Genomic DNA, 23968 nt, shown 5'->3' on the forward strand with positions numbered 1-23968 from the left:
CTCCTCCTTCTTTTTTTCCTTGGCTTCTTTGAGATTCTGACTTTGCTGAGACATATATCAGACTAACCTCAAATTTGTGACCTTCTTCCTGCCTCTGCAGGAAATGCAGGCACATGCTGCGTTTCATTTTCCCATGTACTTAAGCATAAAGAAAGTGCAAATTAAAACTATTATTTTGTGTTTCTCTATTTTTTCCATCTCTCCACTTTTTCCCCTCTGGGTTTTGTTTTGTTTTTTTTTTGAGACAAGGTCTCTCTACATAGGCTGTGCTAGAACTCACTGTGTAGTCCAGGCTGACCTCGAGCTCAAGAATTTGCCTACCTCTGCCCCCTGAGTCCTGGCATTAAAGGTGTGTGCCACTGAGCCTGAGCCTCTCTACCTTTCTTTTTTTAATCATCAAAAAAGAGAACCTGGAACTATCTCATAATCTTTAAAAAAAACTACATAGATTTCAGATGTGGGTGATAAATAGTTTTTTTGTGCTTTGTTTTGTTTTATTTTATTGTTCTTTTTTTCTAGATAAGATCTCAGTATTTATTTGGGACTAAACTCCATCTCACAATCCTCCTGCCTCAGCTTCCCAAGTAAAAATAACAATTTATTCATACACATTTTGTGGGATGAGGCACATTAATTTCTTCTTAGTTACCATTTCTAGTTTGTAAATGTACTTAAATGAAAAACAAAATGAACCAGAATGCATGAGTTGGAGTTAGACTTGGCTATTTAAGAGCTATGTTTGCTATTTTTGCACAGCAGTGATCAACATCTGATATAATGACTAAAAGCCAGAAAAATGATTTTGTCTCAGTGTCCGTGGGTTGAGTCCATACTTCCTTGGTCCCGTGGACTAGGAAGGATCATGGTAGCAGTGGGAGATGCTGTCTCTTCACATCATGGTAGACAGGAAGCAAATGTGGGGAAGGAGCAAGAAACAGGTGTTACCTGGAAGGTACACTCCCTGGGATCTACCGCCTCTTACTTGGCCCCACCTCCTTAAGCTTCCAGAATCTTCTAAGACAGCACTCACCAGCAGGAGCCTGAGACTTGGGCAAATGCGCCTGTGGGGAGCTTTTCTTGTTCAAATTAGAGCACCAGCTGTGAGCCCCTTAGTGATTTATGTTATCTCTATTACTGAGCTTTTCAGTTCATAACTACGGATAACGTATTTTGTGTGGTATTTCTATAATTCAGAAGACAATGTGTATAAAATGTGCAAAGAAATACTCTTCACAGCAAAGTGCCCATAAAATTTTCTTCTTATTTGAAATTGCCCTCTCATGAAACATGTTTGTTAGCCAATGTGAACACACACCATGTCCTGCTGAGAGGATTTACAGTGTCACCAGAGTCCAGAGCTGTGCTGCACACATCTTCAGGCTCTTAGTATTATATAGCATTTACCAAACAGGGGAAAGCCTTAAAACCAGGTTCCTTGTGAGAACAAACCAGAACATCTTAAAGTCTATAGTAATTTCTTCCTTTCTGAGAAGTTTATCATTCAGAATTATGATGCACTTCTAAAATGTAGTAGGCTGGATAGATGCTCAGTGATTAAGAGCACTTGCTGCTCTTTCAGAAGACCCTGATTCAGTTCTCAGCATCCACATGGCAGCTCACAACGACCTGTAACTTCACCTCCAGAGGATCCATGTCCTAATCTAGCTTCCAAGAGCAATAGACATACCAGTGGTGTACAGACGTATATGCAGGCAAAGCGCCCACACACATACAATAGAATAAAAAATTAAAATGAAAGCAAAATAAAATAAAAAATTGTGTCCAGATTACATATTTTGAATTTGTTGTTGTAGTTTGAAGTCGCCAATGTGCACAAGCATACCATTAATACACTATCTTGTAAATTCTCCAATTAGAAAACAACTATTACCTGGGCAGTGGCGACACACACCTTTAATCTCAGCACTCAGGAGGCAGAGGGAGGCAGATCTCTGTGAGTTCGATGCTAGCCTACATCAGAGTGAGTTCCAGGACAGCCAGGGCTACACACACACACAAAAAAAACCTGTCTTGAAAAACCAAAGGGGAAAAAAACACTCAATAGATACTCACTATGTAAAGTCTGTGGGAATTCAAAAGACAATGTACACAGTGTTTGGATGAAGGAGTTAACATCTAAGAGACTAATTGACATGAGGGTATGTGCCGGGACTCTTAGCTGAAAAGAAGGCTGTAGAAACAGAGGGGAGGAAGAATGGCTGTGAGTTGGGAGATTAGGAAGTTACTCCACTGGATACTGTTGTAGATGAATTTGGTTGATTGAAAAAGACGTTTGTATCTATTTCCTGAGCATATGAAATGCACTAGTCCCCCATGTTAGAACACTGGCACTGTTCTATGTAACGGCGTAAACGAATGCAGACAGATTGTAAATATATATATATAGCTTTAATGGAGAAATAGACTTACAGAACCACCGTTCCAGCAGAGACCAGGAAAGCAGAAGCCAGTGCTGCGAGCATGCTCGCCAGATTTATAGGTAAACATTAGCCCGAGGCGGGCGAACACGCCCCCTAAGGGGCGGGACTTATCCCTACAGTTCTAGATATTGTGGTGAAATCTATGGTTTATGAAGACCTCTCTGGCCATACATTCAGAGGGAACGTGCATAGCTTCTCAGTCCTTCTCAGTGGGAACCATGTCCCATGAGTAGAAGTGAAGATTGACGGTTGAAATGCATAGTTTCACTGGGAGACTAACCACAGGTTCAGGAGAGGAAGAAGTTGACGGCAGTAAACATTTGTGTAGACCATAGTGTTTCTGTTAAATAAAATGGGAAAGATGAACATATGGGAAAAACAAACCCATGCGTTTATGCTTGATCATTTGGTAGGAACATGTCCATGGCAGCAATAAGCGGCTAGCACCAGAGCATACAAATCTGCTGGTTAAAATGTTGCTGCTCTTATAATCATCTGTAGAGATGGCGACTATGGTGAATACGGGCGGTAAGATGGAGAGGATACAGTGATGTGAGTAAAGGAGGGTACCTGAACGAGTGCATGCATGCTGGGAAGTATTGAAGGGAAGGGACCAGCCAAAGAAAATGAGAGGTGAGGTCACTGTCACTGGGAGATGAAGCTGGGTGTGAAGGACTGAGCTGCAACGGGAGAAGGCTGTAGAAAATTTAAAGGTGATTCTTTGACGTTTTGACGAACACTTCGGTTTACCTGGTTTCTACATAAACCATGATGTTAGCTTCTGTTCCTGTTGGAAATCATTTCTACTCTGCTGGAGAAATTATTTCAGAGGCTTTTGGGAATACAAAGGAGAACTTAGTCTTGGCCATCAGCAGGTGACTCTTCATTAGCCAATAAGAGGAATTTACATGCTGATGGTGAGAGAGATTCGTTGTTAAGTCTGGATTGGTGTGAAGTGCACCATTTGCAGGTATATTCAAAGCAGTGAGAAGAAAAATGAGCTTTTAGAGGCCTGTAAGCCCAGTTCAGCAGCTGCTGGCTCTGTAGCCTTCATGCCTCTTTTTTCTAGTAGGTGCTTATGTTTCTTCCCTCATATGTGCTCTAAGATTAAACAGCTAAATAGGACTCATGGACTGGACAGTGTGGAAATAAGCAATGTCGAAGTCAGGGCTTTTGTGCAGTGAAGTCTGTGCTGGAATTTAAGGTAACCAGCTGCTTCACGAGCCTCCCTGCACTGATATTTCTGAAAAACAGTGAGGTAGTTTGCTGTGGGGCTTGCAGGAGATTTAACTCCTAAATCTTAGTGGAGGGATGGAGGTCTGCCAATCAATGGCTTTGTAATAGGAAGTCATAAATCCAAGTAGGTATCCAGAAGTGTGGGGCCGCAACAGTGGTATCTCCTCATTAAAATCTTAGTCACTATGTTTTTAAAAAGATATGAAGTTTTATCTGAAATTTCATGAAAAAGCTGGAGACCAGAAGATTTATTTTAAATATCTTCTGGTTCATATGATAGAATGGGTGTGCTTCACCCTGAGTACTGTATTAAATTTGGTTTGGTACCTGCAGAATTCTGAATGGATGGGTTCTCCATGGAGCACTTAGGAAAGCTGAAATTAAAGTTAAGGAAATGCTCCTGGCCATCCTGGACCTTTTACAAATCCAAATTACACATCTACAAAAGGCTACCCTTTTCATCAGGAAATTAGTGAATTTCTGTCTTTTTCCAAGTTCACCAGGTTTAAATCTCCCTTTAGGAGACCCATTTCTAAAGGAATACCATGGTGTTTCTTTTTCCTGTCACTGGCTCCAGCCTACAAGCTGAGAAGCTTCCATCTCCTATCAAGAAAGTAACCACAGGTCCATTAAGTTTTCCTCTGAAACCAGAGCATAATGTAGCTCTCCTTTCTCCTGGGTAGAAAACCCACCTTGTTTGCATGCAGGGACATAAGTCTTTTCATTGTGAATAGGACCCAGAGTGATTAAACAAGCACTCTTAATATGTTAATTTATAATTTTAATTACAACAATCTTGTCTATATAGTCATTAGTGAATACTAATATAAATATTTTTCTACCTTTTTATTCATAGTGCGTAAGGCAATCATCCAGTTCCTTCTCCGAGGTTGCTGGTTTCCGTCTCATAATGCCATCTTTGTTCCTAGTTATGAATGCATTTTGTTCCTTCCTGTCTTGAATAATCCCTCATTAAGCTAGTCACTTTCTGCTCCGCGCTAAAAAGGAAAAATTATCATGCAAATGTGGCAGGCCGTATTAAAAAGCACATCACCCGGCACTTTTGTCGCTGTCCTTCAATTAGTTTCCCTTCTTTGAATTTAATTCCATTTGTTGTTAAAACTACTGACTTGATGTATGGACTCATGAATCCGAAGCTGCTGCCAAGAGAGGGAGGGGGAAATCAAAGGCTCTTGGAAGTTCTGCCGAGCTGAAATGAATTCGCTTCACCTCTGACAAGAACACTTGAACAGCCCTGGAGTCCTCTGATGATTCAACTTGGCTAATTATCCAATTATTTATTTCAAGAGTAAAGATGGCATCCTACAATGAGAGAAGTGTAAAGCAGCCTGAGAAATTTGGGAGTGACAGATGACTTAAGGCCCATCCAAGATAAACAGTCTCTGTGCAGAAATTTGGCTTCCCATGTGCCAACCATGGCCGCTCGGCTACCTCTCATGGCAGAGATGCCGGGCATGCAGAGGACTTTGTTTGTTTGTTTTCTCTCTCGATGGAGACCATTTTTACACTTGCAAACACCATGTCAAATTGCCAGGGCTCTTAAGCAATATTTAAGTTGTATTTCTCTTGATTAAAAGCTTTTGGTTCAAAGCAATACTTTTTAATTGCCTAATGATATAAGTCAGTTCTTAGGGAAAAAAAAAACCCGCACATTTAGGAGTTCATTTGCGATATAACTGAAAAATTCATTGCATGGCAGTAAAACAATTTACTGTTAATTACAAGGAGAAGAATTTGCTGTAGCATGCTCACAGATTGCCATGAATCATGCAGCACTCCTAGAGATTTATAACAGATGTGTAAGTGGGATGAATTAGCAGGGTTTAATAACAGAGGCACAAATCATGCAGACTTCAAGGAGCTTTAATTGATATACTAGAATGTGACGGGCATGAATCACTCAGCCATTCAACAGCATTGGAACATATGGTCAGCTCAATATGCTGCATCTTAAAGCGGTTGGTGAGTCGTTGCTTGTCCCATATGGTGGGAGCAATATATTTTTCGTCATTAAAAAAATACATCTTTTTTTAAAAGAAATATGATTGCAAAGCATGTTTGTTATTGAGCAGGCATCTAAAAGCCAAACCGACCTGGGTGTTATTTTTAATTTTTGCTATGATTATTTTTAAACATGGCAGCTTCCCAAAAGAAATAAGGGACGCTGTGTGTAATACCGGGTCGCTGGAGGCATTCTGAGAGAGGAATCTGTGCTGCTGGCATATTTGACCCCCAGCAAGCCCATGGCAAGCATGGCTGGAGAAGCTGATATTGTCCTCAAAACCATGCAGAGTGGGTAGACAAGATGAAGGGTGTGTCACTTTGGGCGAAGGTTAGGACTGCCCACCTTGGCATTCTAGCATAACTGATTTGATGAGAGATCTTATTTACTTAGCAGGGTAAAACAAAATAGTTGTGGGCCCCTGATATGGAGCAGCTGCTGCATGGACCACCCTTTTGTTTCATCATTAAATGTTACCTTCTTTAAGAACATTATAAATAATCTTCATAGGTAACAGAACTAATGCCATGTCCTTCGTGAGGAGGCAGGTATCCTGGGTGACGACTAACAGGGAGTGTAAAACCCTCCTTCCATTGCAGCTGGGTCCTGGCAGCTCTCAGAAAGGCTTCTGCCACGTTAGTAAATGTGTCAGACTTGAAAAGGGAATATTGCAGCCTTAGTCTGTGCTGCCAGGATTTAATGTCAACAATTAAAATTTATTTTGATCCTTACCTAGTGTTTATTACTGTTTGTATACACAGCAGACCTTACTAATACAGAGCTGCACTATTAGACAGAATTGCCATCTGTTCCGAGAGAAATGCTGGCATCTGTCTTCGATGCTAAAACTAAAATGATATTATTTCTAACAAAACAGAATTAACTGCTTTTTACTTACCAACTTCACTTTTAAGGGCACAGATAGCAAGGAAAGGGCTGGCTTGTGACATGTGCAATGACCTCAGGACCAGGACTGCTTTTGGATATGTGACTTTTATCCTGCTTCCTGTTGGCCTTTGGGGCGTGCAGAAAGGGCACACAGAAATCACCTTTCTAAACTAGAACCCTATCATCGCAGTGTTCCCTCTCTATCTTCAGCTGATTGATAAAATAGCAACTAAAGGTTCGAAAACTTGACTGAATTAGAGGCTCAAGTCCCTCCAAAATATTTTGACAAGTGCACCCTCAAAAATAAGTAAGACAAAACTTGGAGGAGAGAAATTGAACAGGCAAAAATGCTAGAGAGCTAAGCTCCATTGGTCCCACAGTGACCCCTTTAGGAAAGCACAAGCTCTCCTCTCCACTAGGCTATTAAATTTCTTTCTCCCACACTGGCATATATAAAAGATTTATATGCAGCACCCTCTTATTTTTTTTTAGAAGGCCTAAGTATCTTATTAAGAAAAGGTCTCTTGCTGTTTGAAGTTAAAGAATTCGGAGGACCAAGGACAACGGTAACACCCATACTGATATGAGATCACCAGGACACTTCCTGAGACGGACCACTTGGATTCTATATATCACAAAATAATAAATTGTGTCACACCCGTGTTTAATGCATGTACACAGTGCATTAACTGTAACTATAGTACATTTATTTGTGCTGGAGGAGACTTGAAAATGATTAAAAAATCAATACTGCGCTGTCAGATAGGCAAGTGTTACTATACGTTTAAGGAACTAATTGCTCAAGCCCCATAAAGGCTTCACGTTTGCGGAGCAAGGATACCATAATTACAGTCGGAGCCACTGCCTCTTATATTAATGGTGGACTGTAGGGAATGGTGCTTGTGACTGTCGCCTTCTTACTCAGTGTCTTGGTTCAGAAATAATGTGTCCTCTTCTCTCTAGACCTGGGTAGTGTTAGTTATGGACAACTGATTTACCATCACCTGAAAGCCAGTGACAGCGATGTTGGGAACCAAGTTCAATCGAGATCTCTGAAAGTAGCGCTCTGTAGCCTTTCTGTGGCATGGCACACATAGAAAGATAATGTTGTATGCCACATCCTGGATAAAGAAATGACGACTGAGTGCTGAGAGGAAATGCGAAGGGCTGTGTTCAGCTCCTCTGAAGTCTAAGGAGACCTGTATATCAGGCTCCCCTTCTAGTTTTCTAATTGAGAATCACGACTTGGTCAATCTAAACTCAGCCATGTCTCTCAATGAAGACATAATAAAAGAGAGATCAAATGGTGGGCTAAGACACAGTGCACAGCCTCACATGGTAACAACCAGGAAACAGGAAGGAAATAGGAAAATATATTTTGTTCTATAGAGTCAGAAAATAGTTGGCAATAAGAGTACAAGGTATAAACAGAGACTGTGCGTTCGTTTCCCAGCTGCCTCGACCCAAATAATCACGCACAAACTAGATTAATTACCATACTGTTTGGCCAATGGTTTGGGTATATTTTAGCTAACTCTTAACATCTTAAATTAACACATTTCTATTCATGTATGTATCACCATGAGACTGTGGCCTGCCAGTAAGGTTCTGGCGTCTTTCTCCTTTAGCAGCTACATATTGTCTGCCTGACTCTGCCTTCTTTCCTCCTCTATCTCTGCTTAGATTTCCTGCCTTGCTATACTCTGCCCTGCCATAGTCCAAAGCAGCTTCTTTATTAACCAATGGTAATAAAACGTATTCACACCATACAGGGAAAATCTCACATGAACAGAGTGACCTCTAGGCTCCTATGAAGACCCCTTCCTCTCCATTCACTGGTTGCTGAGCAGAGCATCTGCAGACTCAGGGTTCAATCTTGGGCCCTGGTCTCAGAGCAGACATGCAGATGTCCAGGCTGAATAGTGTTTGCAAAGTAACATTTCCTGACATGGTTTTAGATTTCTGAGGAAAAGTCAAAATAATTTTCTTTTGACAAAGTGTCTAAGGATGTCCTATGTTAGACCTACGCACACTGAACCAAGGAAGCTCTGTTTTTTTCTGGATGTCTGGCCTCACAGCAGGAAGTAGACGGTGTCTGGTCATAGTGAATGGCTGACCACACAGACTTCATATGCAAGATTTTGAAAACAAATGAAGAAATTTGATGCCAAAGACCTGTGAGTCTGTTAAGACTCCACACTCCATAAATTTCGCAAGTGTAAATTTATTCATTACGATGTGCCATTAATCAGATAATAAGGTAACAAATGCTGCATAAAGGCTGTGGATTAGCTGCGCATTTTAGAACACTTTATAAGATATGAAGTTATTAAGGAACTAAGGAGTTGACTCAGTGGATATGAATGCTTACCGCATAAGTGCAAGGACTTGAATTCAGACTACAGAAACCAGATAAGGCTGTGTTTGGTGTTAAGTGCTGAGGAGGGGTGGAGATGAGAGAATTGCTAGGGCTTCTTGGGCAGCCAGTCTAGCTGAAGAGAAGTAGTGAGATCCAGGGTCAATGAAAGAGTCTGACTCAAGGGAGTACAGCAGATTATGCCAGAGCAGGACCAATGTCCCCTCAGGCATCCACAGATGCACATGAACAACCCTAGTCATCACACATGAAGAAAAGCACCACATATGCACACGCATGCACGCACATGCGTGCGCGCATGCACACACACACACACACACACACACACAATTTAACAAAGAACTAGAGCATGCATTTGAATGGAAATGATAGTGAGTGTTAATGTTTTGCACTGGAAATTCTTCCTCAGTTTGTAGGGAAAAAAACCTCACAAATAAGATGAAGCTGAAATGATTTTACTGAAATATTTGTAGCATAAGAAATTAAGATGAAAATGTTTTGAGAAGCCTAAAGCTGTTTTCTTTGCTCAAAGTTTTCTCTTAGCTTCCTGTGCTGTGATGACAAACTGTCTAAAAAAAAACATATTTGTGTGTCTATAATCCCTTTGTGTTGGCACTCTGACAAATAATTCTCCTTAATCTAAGCGAGTGTGTGTGTGTCTAGTTTATTTGGTTGGCATACCCACTCCATCCCCCCTCTTGGCTGTAGAGGATACTGGAAAAGAATGACTCAGTAGGATATTCACCCTGCTAGAAGCCATGGTTGACTCTTCTGTGTGAAGCTACAACATAGCAGCTGGAAGCTTAGGTTTTTTAAGCACTGGATAGGCAATCAATCCTAGTTCAACTCCTGCTCAGGAGGAGACTAACCAAGACATTCCACCTGCTGGGTGGAACAATTTTCTGTGAATTGAGGTCTTACTTGATACCATTTGAACAGCTGGCACTGATTTGAGTGAACCCTCCACATAAGTGTGTCCTTCTTGTCTGTAAACTGTTTGCCAGACTGAAAGCAAAAGGGAGCACTCACCTTTAGAAAGAATTGAAAAAGTAACTGCAGAGCCAATGCGATTCTTTTTACTTTTGTTGTCATTGTTGTTGTTTGTGTTTCTGATTAAGAAATGCTGCAGCTCTTACTATCAAGGTGGAAAGTCAGGGTCCATGATTTGACCCTTTTCTCCCATTTGGCAGGCAGGACTGTAAGGGGCTCAAATGCATGTGCCTTCGGAAAGAGGTTGCTGTGGAAAGGATACCATTCTCCCAATGCTGAAAGGTAAAAGATTATCCAAACTTCAGGTCTTTGGTTTAAATGGAATGGATAGAGACAAAAAAAAAATAATCCTCATTTGAGAGAGTTCTTCTGAATATCAGTGGGAGTTGGCTAGATGGAATTTTTCAAAGTAAAAACGTCACATTCATGTGCTCCCAATTCTGGAGACTCCTCCCTCTGTGGAATGCAGAAACTGTAACAGCAGAAGGACTCACAAACTAGCTTTTCCTTGTCTGTAAAGTAAAGAAGGCTGATGAAGGGAGAAGAGGATTTTGGTACCCAGAAGTCACATGAAAAGGTGGGGTGTTAAAGCATATACTTGTAATGTCAGCACCAGGGAGACAGAGACAGGAGTATTCCTGGGGTGGACTGGCTAGCCAGTCAAATCTAATGGATCTGTCCCTAACCCAGAACTGTGAAACATTCTGCCTCCAAGGAAATTGTCAGTGTTCAAGGAGTGAGAGAATAACACCCGAGATTGTCCTTTGATGTACACACGCACACACACATGCACACATGAGCAACACATGCATGCATCAAAGTCAAATTATAAAGAAAACCATGCTAATTTCTCTTTTCCTTGCACTTAAGAGCTCAATACTCAACCCATGAAGAGCCTTCTTGCCCACCTGAGCTGTAACAAAGCAATGGTGGCCACAGAAAATTATGCAAATGAGGCTTAGCTCCCAACATGAGCGGGTGCAGGAGGTTCGGGGTGGTTTATTTTGTTATTTTGTTTTGGATTATCAGAATGACAACTGAGAACACCCAATTTAGCTAAATTTTGGCAGAGAGTACCAAAAGAAGCCATGCATATAAGATTCATACATGTATAAAAATATCACACAGATTTCTGCAGCAGAAGATGAATACAGTTGTTAATTTTCTATTTAAGTCAATGAACTCTTTGCTCCTTCTTGAAGTTAAAATAGAATTGTGCTTGGCTGCTTCTCTTTAGAAAGTTGGCCAGCATCTCTGGGCACCTAGTAATATTTATTTCTATGCTCTTAAGGTGAATTTTCTGCCTTGCTTCAAGGATTTCAGCTCTTGGACTCATACCACATCTTATTTCTTAAAACAGAAAAGTATTTTTTTTCTGTACAAGGTTGTTTTAATGCAAGTATAACTTAAAAGTCCACAAACATAGTTTGGGTGTTGATCAAAGCCTTGACTATAGTTGTGCTCATTTTTTTTTTAACCTTCATCCCTCAAATTTAGCCTGCATGCTTAAAGTAGGAATGTTAGCCTGCTAATAACTGTTTAAAGCAAAGTTACATCATTGAAGTTGAGGCCATTGATGTGAGATTCCCCTCTGTATGCTGTGAACACCATTGGTTAATAAAGAAATGGTCTTGAGCCCGTGATAGAGTAGAATAGAGGTAGGTGGGGAAAACAAAACTGAATGCTGGGAGAGAGAAGGCGGAGTCAGAGAGAAGCCATGGAGCCACTGATGGAGACAGTCATGCCAAAACTTTGCTGGTAGGCCACGGCCTTGTGGTGATGCACAGATTAATGAAGATGGGTTAAATTAAGATATAAGAGTTAGCCAGAAACATACGTTAGCTATTGGCCAAACAGAATTGCAAATGATATGGTTTCTGTGGGATTATTTTGGGAGTCTGGGCAGCCAGGAAACAAGTGGCCTCCTTATAACAGGTTATCCATCACTGATGGTGCATTCCTTCAATTCCAGTGCTCAGGGGAGGCAGAGGCAGGAGGAATGCTCTGAGCTCCAGGCCAGTTTGGTCTACATAGTGAACTCCAGGCCAGGAAGAGCGACATAGAAAACCTTCTCTCAGACAAACAAAAAGACATCATACTTGAACATTAGCTTTTGTTTTCAATAGCTCAGCAGTTATTTAGATTTTCCTTTGATAGGGTTACATGGAAAGTTTTACTAGTAGAATCTCTTAGCAACTCCCAGGAGGTGTCACTATCCAGGATCTGAGTGTCCCAGATCCTATCCCTCAGCAGTGGTCACTGAGCAATTACTGAGACATGTCTGAGGCCAAGGTGGTGGCATGGTCACCTTAGGCCTAGCTGTGATTCCAGCTACTGTGAGACCTAGGACCCAATGTACTGGAACTCTTGTTGATCAGGTACTGTACATGGGATATTCTGATTGGCCTTCAGGGTGGAGTTTGCTTACCTGTTTGCCTTCATTTCTGTCAGTTCTAAGCCTAGGATAAAAATCAGGAAATTGCATACAAAAATGACTGTCTTACAACAGGATACAGAGGGAGAGTGGTTAAGGACACAAAGATGGTCCCCACTGTATCCCAGGCAGGAAATATACATTGATACCATTTCACATGCATTAAAATATCCAAGACCTGCCCTGCATTGGTGGCACGGATACATAATGGGACAACAGTTTGGAAGAGACTAACATGTGATTAGCATATGGTCCATTGCTTCTGGCCCCTTGGAATTTCCCTGTGGAGTGGAGAAATGACAATAATACAGTAACCCCTGCATGCATGCACACTTGTATTAATATTATTGTTAACTGGAAAAAAGCAGTTGATCATGACATGCTTCAGCAGATGGATGGAAAAACAAAAATATACATACAGAGAATGGAATATTACATAGTGCTGAAGCTGAAACACAATGGATGAAATTTTAATGTTACTAAGGAGAAGAAAGCAACCTGAAATTAATGTACACTTTATTGATCAAATACTGTAGGGAAGGCAAAAAGCTATGGTGATTATAAAGAGAACAGTACTTGTAAGGAGTTGAGGGTGCAGATAAATGGCCAACAGAGACTTCTGACCAAAGTGAAAATACCCTGCATGTTGCTGGCCATGGTGCTTCCCGGGACTTAGTGGCCTGTGGTAGAGGTCAGTTTCAAGGTCAGCCTGGACTACATAGAAAAACCCTGTCTCAACACATATACACGCACACGCACACACACGCACATATATGTTATTGAAAGTATAATGATAGGTATGTGTTAATATACATTTTCCCAAAGCCACAGCCTATGCAGCAGTGAACCCCATGGACAACACTGGACTTTGGATGATGGGACACCTTAGAACAGGCTCATCTATTCTGACAACCACTCTTGAGAAGCAGACATGAGGGAAATGGCCATGTTTGTGTAGGGCATGACATGAGGTATGTGGGTAAAGTCCATGCCTTCCTCTAAATTTGACTGTGAATAAAATCTGATTAGTGGGTAAACTCAACTTGGCATAAGCTTTGCACCCTGAGTTCAGTCCTCAGGCCCATATATTAAAAGAAGAGAAATGATTCACTCAAGTTGCCCTCTGGCTTCCTTCTGTATTCATGTCATGATAATAAGCTCATGGGCAAATGTGTACATATACACATACCATACAATAAATAAATGGTGAAAAATTTAAAACCACTTGTCTATGCTTTATAGATGGGGCATTTAGCTGAGAGGCAGAGCGTGAGGCTGTCTAGATTCAAACTCCAATATGGTAAGAATAAAAATAATAAGATGAAGTAAACCTGATCCCTCTAAAGTCGTTAATCCTATATTAGTAATTATTTTGGGAGGACATACTGGGATCAAGTCGCCCATATCCTGTTCTGGCAGGGCCACCCCTCCCTCTCATTCCCCTTGCCCATATCCACTGTTTCTGCCATCAGTTCAGTACTAGCTCAGTGCAGGACAGGACAGGAGGCTGTGCAACTGTTCGCAGTGCGGGTCATAGGCTGGGTACAGTTCAGAGGGGTCAGAGATATCCAGAGAAGGAGTCAGCGAAGGAGTCTTAGAAGTCAACAGGCATATAAACAAGGGCTCAGGGGACCTATAGTGGCTACAATATTTGTTATTTCAGTAAAAAAAAAAGAAGAAAAGAAAAGAAAAAGAAATTATTTCCAAGAAATAATCTTCCTCCATGTGTGGTGTATGTTCTGTTAGGAATTGGTTAGTCATTTAAATTTTGTTTAGTCATCTTTGAACTCAACTGTTTTCTCTCTTCCATTCATAGAACTATGTAGGCCCCTATGACAGCAATTGGTTTGACTTTAAGTGTGATGTACGCAAGGGTATGTCTCCCTATTTCATTCAGTGTCCTTTTGTGTCCTTCTGTGCCATCAGCTCCTGCTCAGCTGAGGTCTCTTATGGGGACAGGCATCACCAGCACCACAGTCCATCTCTGGTGACTTCCTCCTGCAGAAGTCAATGGTCTGCCTCATGTATGCTCCCTAGAAAGGAGGGATCCCTCTCTCCCAGTTCCCATGGCTACGGTGACAGAGGGAACCTGCTTCCTGGGAGATGGTTACTGCAGATTTCCCAGAATGGCTCACCCAGATTTTATAGGTAAGAGTATTTGACACTTTTATTTGAGAAGTGCTACGCCCCAAGGTGTTGTCTATTATTTTGATATCTCTTTACAATAAAATTTTTATAGGGTCTATTTATAGAAAAATGAACTCAGCCATTTTTATTATGGTAGCCTGATTGTGTCAACACGTCCATCCCTTTAGGATTGTGTTAGGGGGCGGATAGGAGGCAAGAAAGGAAAGAAAAGAAGGGAGAGCTCATTGGATCAAAGCATGTCCTGGAGCGGCCTCCATCGTTACGCGTTAGAGGGTGCTGCATCCTGTTCAGGAAAGGGTTTCGGAAATGCCTCGTGACCACTGAGAACACACGGGCACCAAATCTCATGGAAAGACTCAGAAGGAACATTTACCCTTAGTGGGGAGAGAGTGACGTCAGCTATCTGAGGGTTACTTTATTTCCACGTCTGTAGATGAGTCCCAAATGGAAGCATTGGGGGAGACAAGTCTCAGGAAACCCACCTTCGCCGGGTGGGCACTGTGGTGAAGCCTGGAAGGTTTTTCCCCGTCACAGGCACAAAGTTTAAAAATGTTGACAGACTTGATGTAAACAACAGCGAAGGCAATATTTGGAAACATGAAAATCAATGTGAATAATGCAGACGTGAAGAGTAAGTTCGTGCGCTGTTCTAGCACTGTGAAGAGACACCATGACCAAAACAACTCTTGGATAAGAAAATATTTAACTGGAGGATTGTAGCACAATTAATAAAAACCAAGAGACAGATATTGGGGTTCAAGTTGAAGGTCAGAAAGCAAACCATGCAAGCCACTAGAGAAATCTTACTCTACCAAGGCTGGGCGACTGCAGACAGCCCTGAGCCTCTGTCTCATCCCCATCTATACTCCCCTTTTGTGCTGGGATTAAAGGTGTGTGACTCCATAATACTGGGACTAAAGTTGTGAGCTCTCATCACCTGGATCTGTTTCTGCAGTGATCTTGTATAGCCCCGGGTAGCCTTGAACTCACAGAGATCCATCTGCCTCTGTTTCCCAAATCCTGGGATTAAAGGTGTGTGACACCACTGCCTGCCCTCTAGTGGCTTAGTTTTACCCTCTGATCTTCAGACAAGCTTTATTTATTAAAACATAAATATCACGATAGAGGATTTATGCCCAGACATTATATTTCTGTTTTAAAAAATACCAAGAGGTTTAAAGAATGGCTCGTGAGTAACACATTTGCCATGAAACTTGAGGACTTGAGCTCAGATCCCTAGAACTCAAGATAAAGCAAGAGTTTGTAATGTGTGACTCTAAGACCACAGCTCCTATAGCATGATGGAAGTTGGAGACCAGAGAATACCCAGAAGCCTTAGGCCAGCAGGCCTGGCCTGTGTACCTATTAACAACATGGAGGCCCTTCCGCTAACAAGGTGGGTGACTGACTAGGACCCATTCCAAAAGTTCTCCTATGACATCCGCATGCTTATCACGTCATGAGTGCCTATACCCACACACATAAACCACACACACACAAACACATACACACAAACACACACACATACACATACACACACATAAGATAAATATACAAAGTATAAGGATTATATTATTACATAAACTCAGATATTTGTTTTATCTATGAGAAAATTTTGGTAAAATACCATATTTTAAAAGTATTAGTATATAAAGACAATGAAATGGAATTTGAGCTAGAAAATCCAATGACACTGGTTTGATTTCACCTCAAAGAATAAACAGTTGGCTTGTGGGTGAGACTGGCTGCTGGTGTATGCTTGTCGTAAATCATGATTACCTGATACCTGAGATATATTGAGATTAATGTGTGCTTAACTATCCTCCCCACACATCAAAATCATCATAATTAAAAATTGAATTCAAGTTCCCCGCCTTGCCGAATTTCTGGTTAATGCCTTTTATGACGGAGAAACAAGAGAAAGTCATTGGAGGTGGTGAAGAGGAAGTCGCAGCTGGTAGACTCTTTCTCAAAAGGAAATAGAAGCTGTCTCTGCAGTTGAACACTAGGCTTGGTATGCATGGCTTTCAGGAACAGCATTCTGTCCCTATTTGGTTGGGGCTGGCTGCTGTGAGCGCATCTGACAGGCCAGCCAACAGGCAGGTTTCCTATGGGATCGCCTACTGTTGCTGTGCTGAAAAATAGAGTGGCCCATCCATTCCTAATAAATTCAGCCATCCTTGCTGTCTCCCTCACTGGCCTCATCCTCTGAGGTGCAAGGGCCAGGGGCAGATGCAGCATCTGGGAACATTTCCAAATTCCTCTTTTAAAAATTTACACCATAAACATGGACCTCACTGAACAGATCCTTCTGTCTATGGCAAGCCTCCAGCAACAGGGAATGTACTAGGGACGCCCATCCTAGTCTGCAGGGGAACTGCTCCCTGGAGCATTGGTGATTTTCCTGAGCAAAGATAGAGGCATGGCTGGTTTTCACTGTGTGCTGGTAGCTTGACATTACTTATGATTTCTTTTAACTCTCTTTGTAGATAGAAATGTACAGATAGATATATGTATACATATACATGTGTGCTTTAAATGTGTGTGTGTGTGTGTGTGTGTGTGTGTGTGTGTGTGTGTGTGAGTGTGTGAGTGTGGTATGTGCACATGCATGGCTGAGCATGGAATCCCTGGAGCTGGAGTTATATATAGGCAGTTGTGATCCCCAACCCAATCTGGTGCTGGGAATTCAACTCCAGGCACCTGCAAGGACAGTCAGAGAGTTCTTTCTGCACTCCTTCCTTTAATTCTTAAAACAACCTTCATAATTGGCTTGATCCTTTGGCTTAACTGCCAGGTTTGGTTAAATTATTCTATTATTTTTATTAAGATGGATCATTTGTCTACATTTATGCATTTATCCAATTAGTGAGTTAGAACAGATTTTCAAAACTACTTTTGTATGTATATGCAGGAACGCTTGTGTGTGTGTGTGTGTGTGTGTGTGTGTGTGTGTGTGTGTGTGGTGCATGGTGTATATGTCAGAGGACAACCGGGACTATTAATCACCAGGCACCATCCAGCTTCTCTTTGAGACAGGGTATCCACTAACCTTGGATTTACCAAATAGACTGGACAGGCTGGCCGGGGAGTCCCCCAGATCCTGTCTCTGCCTCACCAGCACAGGAGTTACAAGTGTGTGCCATCCTGCCTAGTGCTTTTTTTGTTTTGTTTTAACTTGTGAAGTGTGTATTTCAAACTGAAGTCCTTATGCTTGCAAGGCAAGCACTGTCTTGACCCAGATGTCTCCCCAGTCCCTCTAAACAAACTTCCCAGCTTTCTTTAAACATTCACCTTCGCTAAGCAGAGCACTGAGTGTAACCAGTGTTGCTCAGATCTTTCAACCAGTCCTACCAGGGCTAAGTGAAAGCAGTGTTATTTGGGTTTTCTTTCAGTCCTGCCCGTGGTGCTCCACCCTCGAAAGGCATGAGGACACAGAATTGTGCAAGTGGCTTGCCTAAGGTACCAAGTCTGCGAGGTCAAGGTAGAATCAGGTACTGAACTGATTCTGAACTAAGGTCTCAGGTTTGGACTCACTATAAAAGGGAATTGCTAAAGGCTCCTCCTTCAAAATTAGGAAATGAGAAAAAGAGTAGTGATCCTGGGAAACAGGTGTGTTGGCAGAAGTTTCTGTTCCAGCAGCTCCCAAATAAACCCACTGAGGCTTATATTAATTTCAAACACTTGGCCAATAGCTCAGCCTTGTTACTAGCTAACTCTTACTTTTTCAATTAACCCATATTTCTTATCCATGCTTTGCCATGTGGTTTGGCACCTTTTCTCAATTTAGCATGCCCATATTGCTTTTCTCTGTGTCTGCTCACCACTCCTGACTCCACCCTTTGTATCACCAGGATTCTCAGTTTGACTCTTCCACCTAACCTTGTCCTGCCCAGCTATTGGCCAGTCAGCTTCTTTATTAAACTAATCACAAATGACATATATTCATACAGTGTGAAGAATAGTCAACTGAGGTAACATGACCATCACCTGGAGTTCTGAGCCAACCTGATACACAGTTTGGATTTACTTTTTGGTTACTTTGTTCATAATGAACTAAGTTCTTCAAGAATTTTTGGGTTTTATCTTTTGGTTTTTCATTGTTTTGTTTCATTTGTTTGTTTCTTTGTTTTAGTTTGTTTTTTTTTTACTTGTTTGTTTATATATTTATCATGTTTCCAAGGACATTTGATGGCAAGTTTTCCTGCTTGGCAATTAGTTCCATGGAGCTACAAAAAGCTGGACTGCTGGGTGGGGCAGGGAACCCAACTCATACTCATCTATACTTATACAGTTGTTATGTCTGATTTCCAATCTAATGAGAAAAATCCCAGGGACCCCTAATATGATGTATCTGCTACAGTCTCTTGATGTCAAGACAAACCAAAATGGTTCTTATTTTAATTCTTCTTATCAAATCTGAAACACTCACTAAAATGTTTCTCAAAACATGAAGGGAAATGAAGTTTAAATACAGAGACAAGTAGATGGTGATGTAATCATCATAGGTTTATCTGGGGGAAATTCCAGATATCTGCCCCTACCCATTAATGGTAGGTTGTGTAACCATGCTCGTAATACCTTCCAGGCTCAAGAGCAGTGTGTTCAAGTCTCAATATAAACTCTCCCTGCTGCAGTAAAGAAAGCTTGAATCTACTATTCAGGACTCTCAAATTTATACCTGACAACTCGGAAACAAAGCATACAGATATATGTTCCAAATGCTGCTTAACATTGCAAATTATTAATATCAGGATTATGAATTCTACCTTCAAGCAAAATAATGAGTCCGATTAAGCTTTGTTCTTTAAGACACGCTTGTATTGTTTTGTTTTCCGATACATGGGCTTTTGAAGGCTCTAATCCTTGGCTGAATATATTATAGCATCAGTCATTTATTTCTATTGCAGTATAAATTCATGACCATGAATTAGCTCCTCCATATCTTTATGAATAAAAGTGAGGACTTTGGGAGCAGAGTAAAGGCACTTATTGTAGATCTATGCTGCATTATTTATTAGCTAAATGCATTTGGACAAACTTACTCTTTTCTGTGGCCCCCTTTCCCTTTCTTTACATTTGGCATAATTACACTGTATTAATTACTTGCAGGTAGGAAAGAATGAATAGAAGGGGAGAGTTCAGGTAATATATTGTGTTCTATGCCTGCACACATGCTGCTCAGCTCTCTTTAAGCACCAGCTACAAGCTGCCACACAGTTATTAATATTCAAATGCCTACTATAACTGGGAGTTTTTCTAAGTAAGACTTTTCCATAATATTGACTGAAAATCAATGACGGTTGTATTAGTTCATTCTTATAGATACAAGATATGTTTGACTAAGGCTTATATTGGGGATAAGTTGCATGGAATTTTCTATACTAAAATGTGATGCTTGATTTTGCTTTTGATGGTAGAAATAAATCTAATACTAGGCAGACCCGGGAGCAGCACAAATATCCTTATCAGGTACACTGTAGTTTATAACAGATTCTAACTCTGAGTTCTTCAAGCTCCAGTTCTATGATTGTGGAGTAGCTATGCAGTTCCCTCAAATTCAAATTTGGGTTATTAACAAAGCATCAGGTTGTTTAAAACTCAGGTAGATATTTGTGTAAAATGATTTAAATTTTATTGTATGTGTAACTGCGTATGCTTGAGTGTTAATATGCGTGCACAATGTATGCAGGAACCTGTGGAGGTCAGAAGAAGGCATCTGAGCCCATAGAGCAGGAGTCACAGGTGACTGTGTGAGCCACCATATAGGTCTGGGAACCAAACCCTGGCCTCTGTGATAATAGCGTACACTCATAACCACTGAGCCAGCTCTCCCGTCCAGATATCAGGAATTTTCAATGAACTATTGGGCTTTGATTTTTCTCCATGTATCATGATGTTTATAACTTAAGGTTCATATAAATTCACTCATCTCTAATGATCTGAAATGTGGTATGGAGAGAACACATCGCCATAAAATGACTATTGCATTCTTGAGACGTACTGAGGGGGTACATAAAGAAATGAAATATTGAAAATTATTTATGATAATTGGGCAATCGCGCACTCACTGTGAAGCAATGCTCCCTGCTTGCATGCAGCCTACAGTACTTTCTCCAGCCAGCCTCCTCCCTCTTGTCCAACTCAAACGGGACGACATTGCATGCTGGGGAGAGGAAATAAATCATGTTCACTTTCTCCCCCTAGGAATGCAGAGTGAACCTATTTGATTTACACAAAGAATTTTGTTCTTTCCATGTAAAGGTAAAAATCTGAAATCTGCTCAGACTGGCAGTCCAAAGGTGACCCTCCTTCTCCTTGTCACTCTTCTCTGTTAGTAAAACAAGTCCGTGATCATTTGAGGGGAGGTTTGACGGCCATCGTATCGGGATGCCAATCACTCCAGCCTTTTCAACTCTCCCCACTGCTGACCCTGCCCAGGAAGCAGCAACTGCCTTGGGGAGATCTTTGTAGCAGCCACAGGGGAGATGAGTGCACGAGGCATCTGCTTGTAATTCCTCTTGATTTGTCTGCAGGAGAAATACGATCAGGGATCCTGAGTGTCCTGTGTACGGCTCCCACTTCTTTCCTCGTGACACTCAAGGACACTAAGTGATTGTCATTCATGTTTTTCTCATGTACTTACCTTCCTCAAAATGCTGATGCAAAACACAAGTAATTCGCAAGTACAAAAAGAGAAATACACCCCTCTCCAGATCGGCAGTCCTTAAACTCATGCATTATACTCCTTTTACTGTATGATTTTTATGCTTTATTATTATCTCTTGGTGATTGGGGATTTATTCCTTCATTAAAGCAAACCTGATAGTAAGCAGAGAGAGTGAAGGCACAGGTTGGGTAACCTAAAGATAGACTAATTAGGAAAAGCACATTCATGTTGACCTTCAACCCTGATGTCCTGGTGTTTGTTTTCCTCAGAGTAGAAGCAAGTAATTTGGCCAGAAAGTGCTTTAAGAAATTAGAAAGAATAAAAACGACCTATATTTTCACAAGATAGATTTCAGTTACAAATTTTATTTAACCTCTGATATTTGATATCGGCTTTCATTATTAGAAAACAAATATATGGATCTACTCCATGGCCTAGCTGTTAAATGTACAAGCAGGGTGAGAAGGAAGAGAAAATGCAAGAGCGTATGGCAGGAGAGGCAAGGACTGGTGGCCTTTAGACCATGAGGAGATGCTGATGGTGACAGCATCTGATGGCAATGAGGATGTCTGGTTGAGTTCACCTGTATAGCCGGAGAGGGGCGGGGTTCATGTGCTCACCCAAGAAAAGCAGAAGTCAGACTATGCCATGGAAATTAGACATCTCGTGAGGAAAATTTGCAATGATCGTCTTTGCTCGCTGCAGTAAGAGGGTCTAGGTAAGTCCTTAGAAATGCTTTCAGTATTGCATCAATGGCATGATGAGGGAGGGCCGTTTCCCCCTTCCCCCAGTCATCATAAAGGCTGATGTGAAGACCCATGCTTAAGTCTTAACATTTCAAAGCCATTTGTTTGGCGAATGCTTTTATCATATTGCTCTTTGTTTCAAATAATCTTAAAAATTGTGGTTTTTATCTCAGTGCTAGATAGAGTGCCTACCAAGAGCAGGCCCTGAGTTTGGTTCTCAGTACAAAACAAAGGAAGAAGGAGGAGAGGAAAAGGAAGAATAGGAAGAAACATTAATTTCATTAATTTTAATTGCCAATAAGGCAAGCCACCCCAGTCCTGTTATCAGGAAATAATATTTTCACAGAGCCAAAGTCTTGGTTCATTTCAAACTCTACGAATCAACTCAAAGTCTCTGCCTGTTGCATTTCTCTTATCAATAAATGGAAATGTTGTTTTTTGATATACAAACCACACACAGAGTCACACAGGCTCATGTCACACTCACAAGCACATGTTCGATGTTCATGCTTGAGCTGTCTGGTGACTTTTCAAATGCTGTGTTGGGTGGTCGTTCTGGTATCACCCCAAACACTCCACTGCTCTTAACACACTGGTATGGTCTAATAGCCTTCTCTATTTTTATAACATGGGTTAATTTACTTCCTGTTTTCATCTAGTTTCAAAAAGAATAACGAGGGACTTGCAAAAGAAAAGAAATTGTGATGCTTACTATGGTCATGGGATCCTTCCTTCTGATTTTATAAAGTGAACTATTTTGCATATGTTTTCCAAATAATTAATTTGAAATGCTTAAAGCATTATACTCTTCTTTATATTAGACATTCCTTAAAAAAAGGTGAAGTTTTTTAATGGAGAGAAGATGCTGAATCATAATCACCATTGAGACATCCTCCATTTCCAAGAGGATGCCATTGTGCCGAGGTGATGGGACAGCAGGTGCTAGCAGCTCTGCTTGAGCGGGAGAGTTTCAAACAATATTAGCCCAACAATGTGGAAGGCATGCCTATGAAATGAGCCTGCAAATGTGGCCCTGGAGCTTTCGCTGGTGGAGCCAGTTACTCCCACACACTTGACTGAGGAGTAGTCTCAGCTCAGTGCTTTTGGAAATGAAACAAAACTTCAGAGGGGACTCATTGCAGACTCGGGAAATGCTCAGACACACAGGCGTCCAAGTTTTCCTTTCCGTGTGGCCTCACTCATCTGTTTCCACATGGAAAAGACCTTTTGAGGGAGTCATAAGAGAGTCCTGGGAAATGTGTGGATGATCTAATGGCCGCTCCAACCCAATGCAGTCAGAAAACGGAGAGACAATAGCTGCTCCATCTTCACTCTGTTCTTTGCTTTATTTTTCTGAACTTGTTCCTTCTTCCATGCTTAGCAACAGTGGCATCATAGAGCCGTAGAGTTCCCAAGATGGGACTCCATGAAGGGTCCTCACCTTCTAGCACTTGGTCCTCCTCTGTCCATTTTTCTTAGCCATGTCTTAGAACTCTTATCGTAGCTGCTGCCCGTGACCGGTCTGTCTGGGCCTCTCTGTGGAGTCTCCCTCTTCTGTAGGCCATTCTCCAATTCATCATCGTTCTTCTCGCACTGTCCGGAACCTGTCAGTATGGTACCAGCTCTGCACCAGCTCTCATCTCTTGCCTCTCAGCCTCTTCTCTCCACACAAGTTCTTCTTGCTTTCCCATCCAGTTCTCTGGTCATCACTGGGTCCAGCTGCTTTGTCTAAGTGGATTCCATTCCTAGGATGCTCAGGTTCAAGGGCATACTGCTGTTCTTGCCTGCCACCATGGTGCTTAAAAAGCTCATTTCCATCTTCTTATCTAGCTAGTTGCTGCTCATTAGTAAAGTGCTAGCTTTAATGTTCCTCTAAAGATTTCCCCTGCTACACTCAGTTTTCTCCCATGCCAAGTCTAGGCTAGAGATATCTCGTACATGCTTCCATAGAAATTAAGAATTTCAGCTGGGTGGTAGTGGTGCACGCCTTTAATCCCAGCACTTGGGAGGCAGAG

General features: G+C 41.5%; 1 protein-coding gene across 1 annotated transcript in view; it reads left to right on the forward strand.

Annotated features, from left to right (window-relative positions):
* Positions 1 to 23968, forward strand: part of Ush2a (usherin) — a 669744-nt gene that overhangs the window by 173718 nt on the left and 472058 nt on the right. Inside the window, 1 exon segment of the mRNA XM_041635252.1 lies at positions 14316 to 14537. Within this exon segment, the coding sequence (XP_041491186.1) occupies positions 14316 to 14537 (222 nt within the window).

The sequence above is a fragment of the Microtus oregoni genome, unplaced genomic scaffold, assembly GCF_018167655.1.
Source record: "Microtus oregoni isolate MIOR12 unplaced genomic scaffold, Mior012 000047F_ref0000412, whole genome shotgun sequence".
NCBI lineage: Eukaryota > Metazoa > Chordata > Mammalia > Rodentia > Cricetidae > Microtus > Microtus oregoni.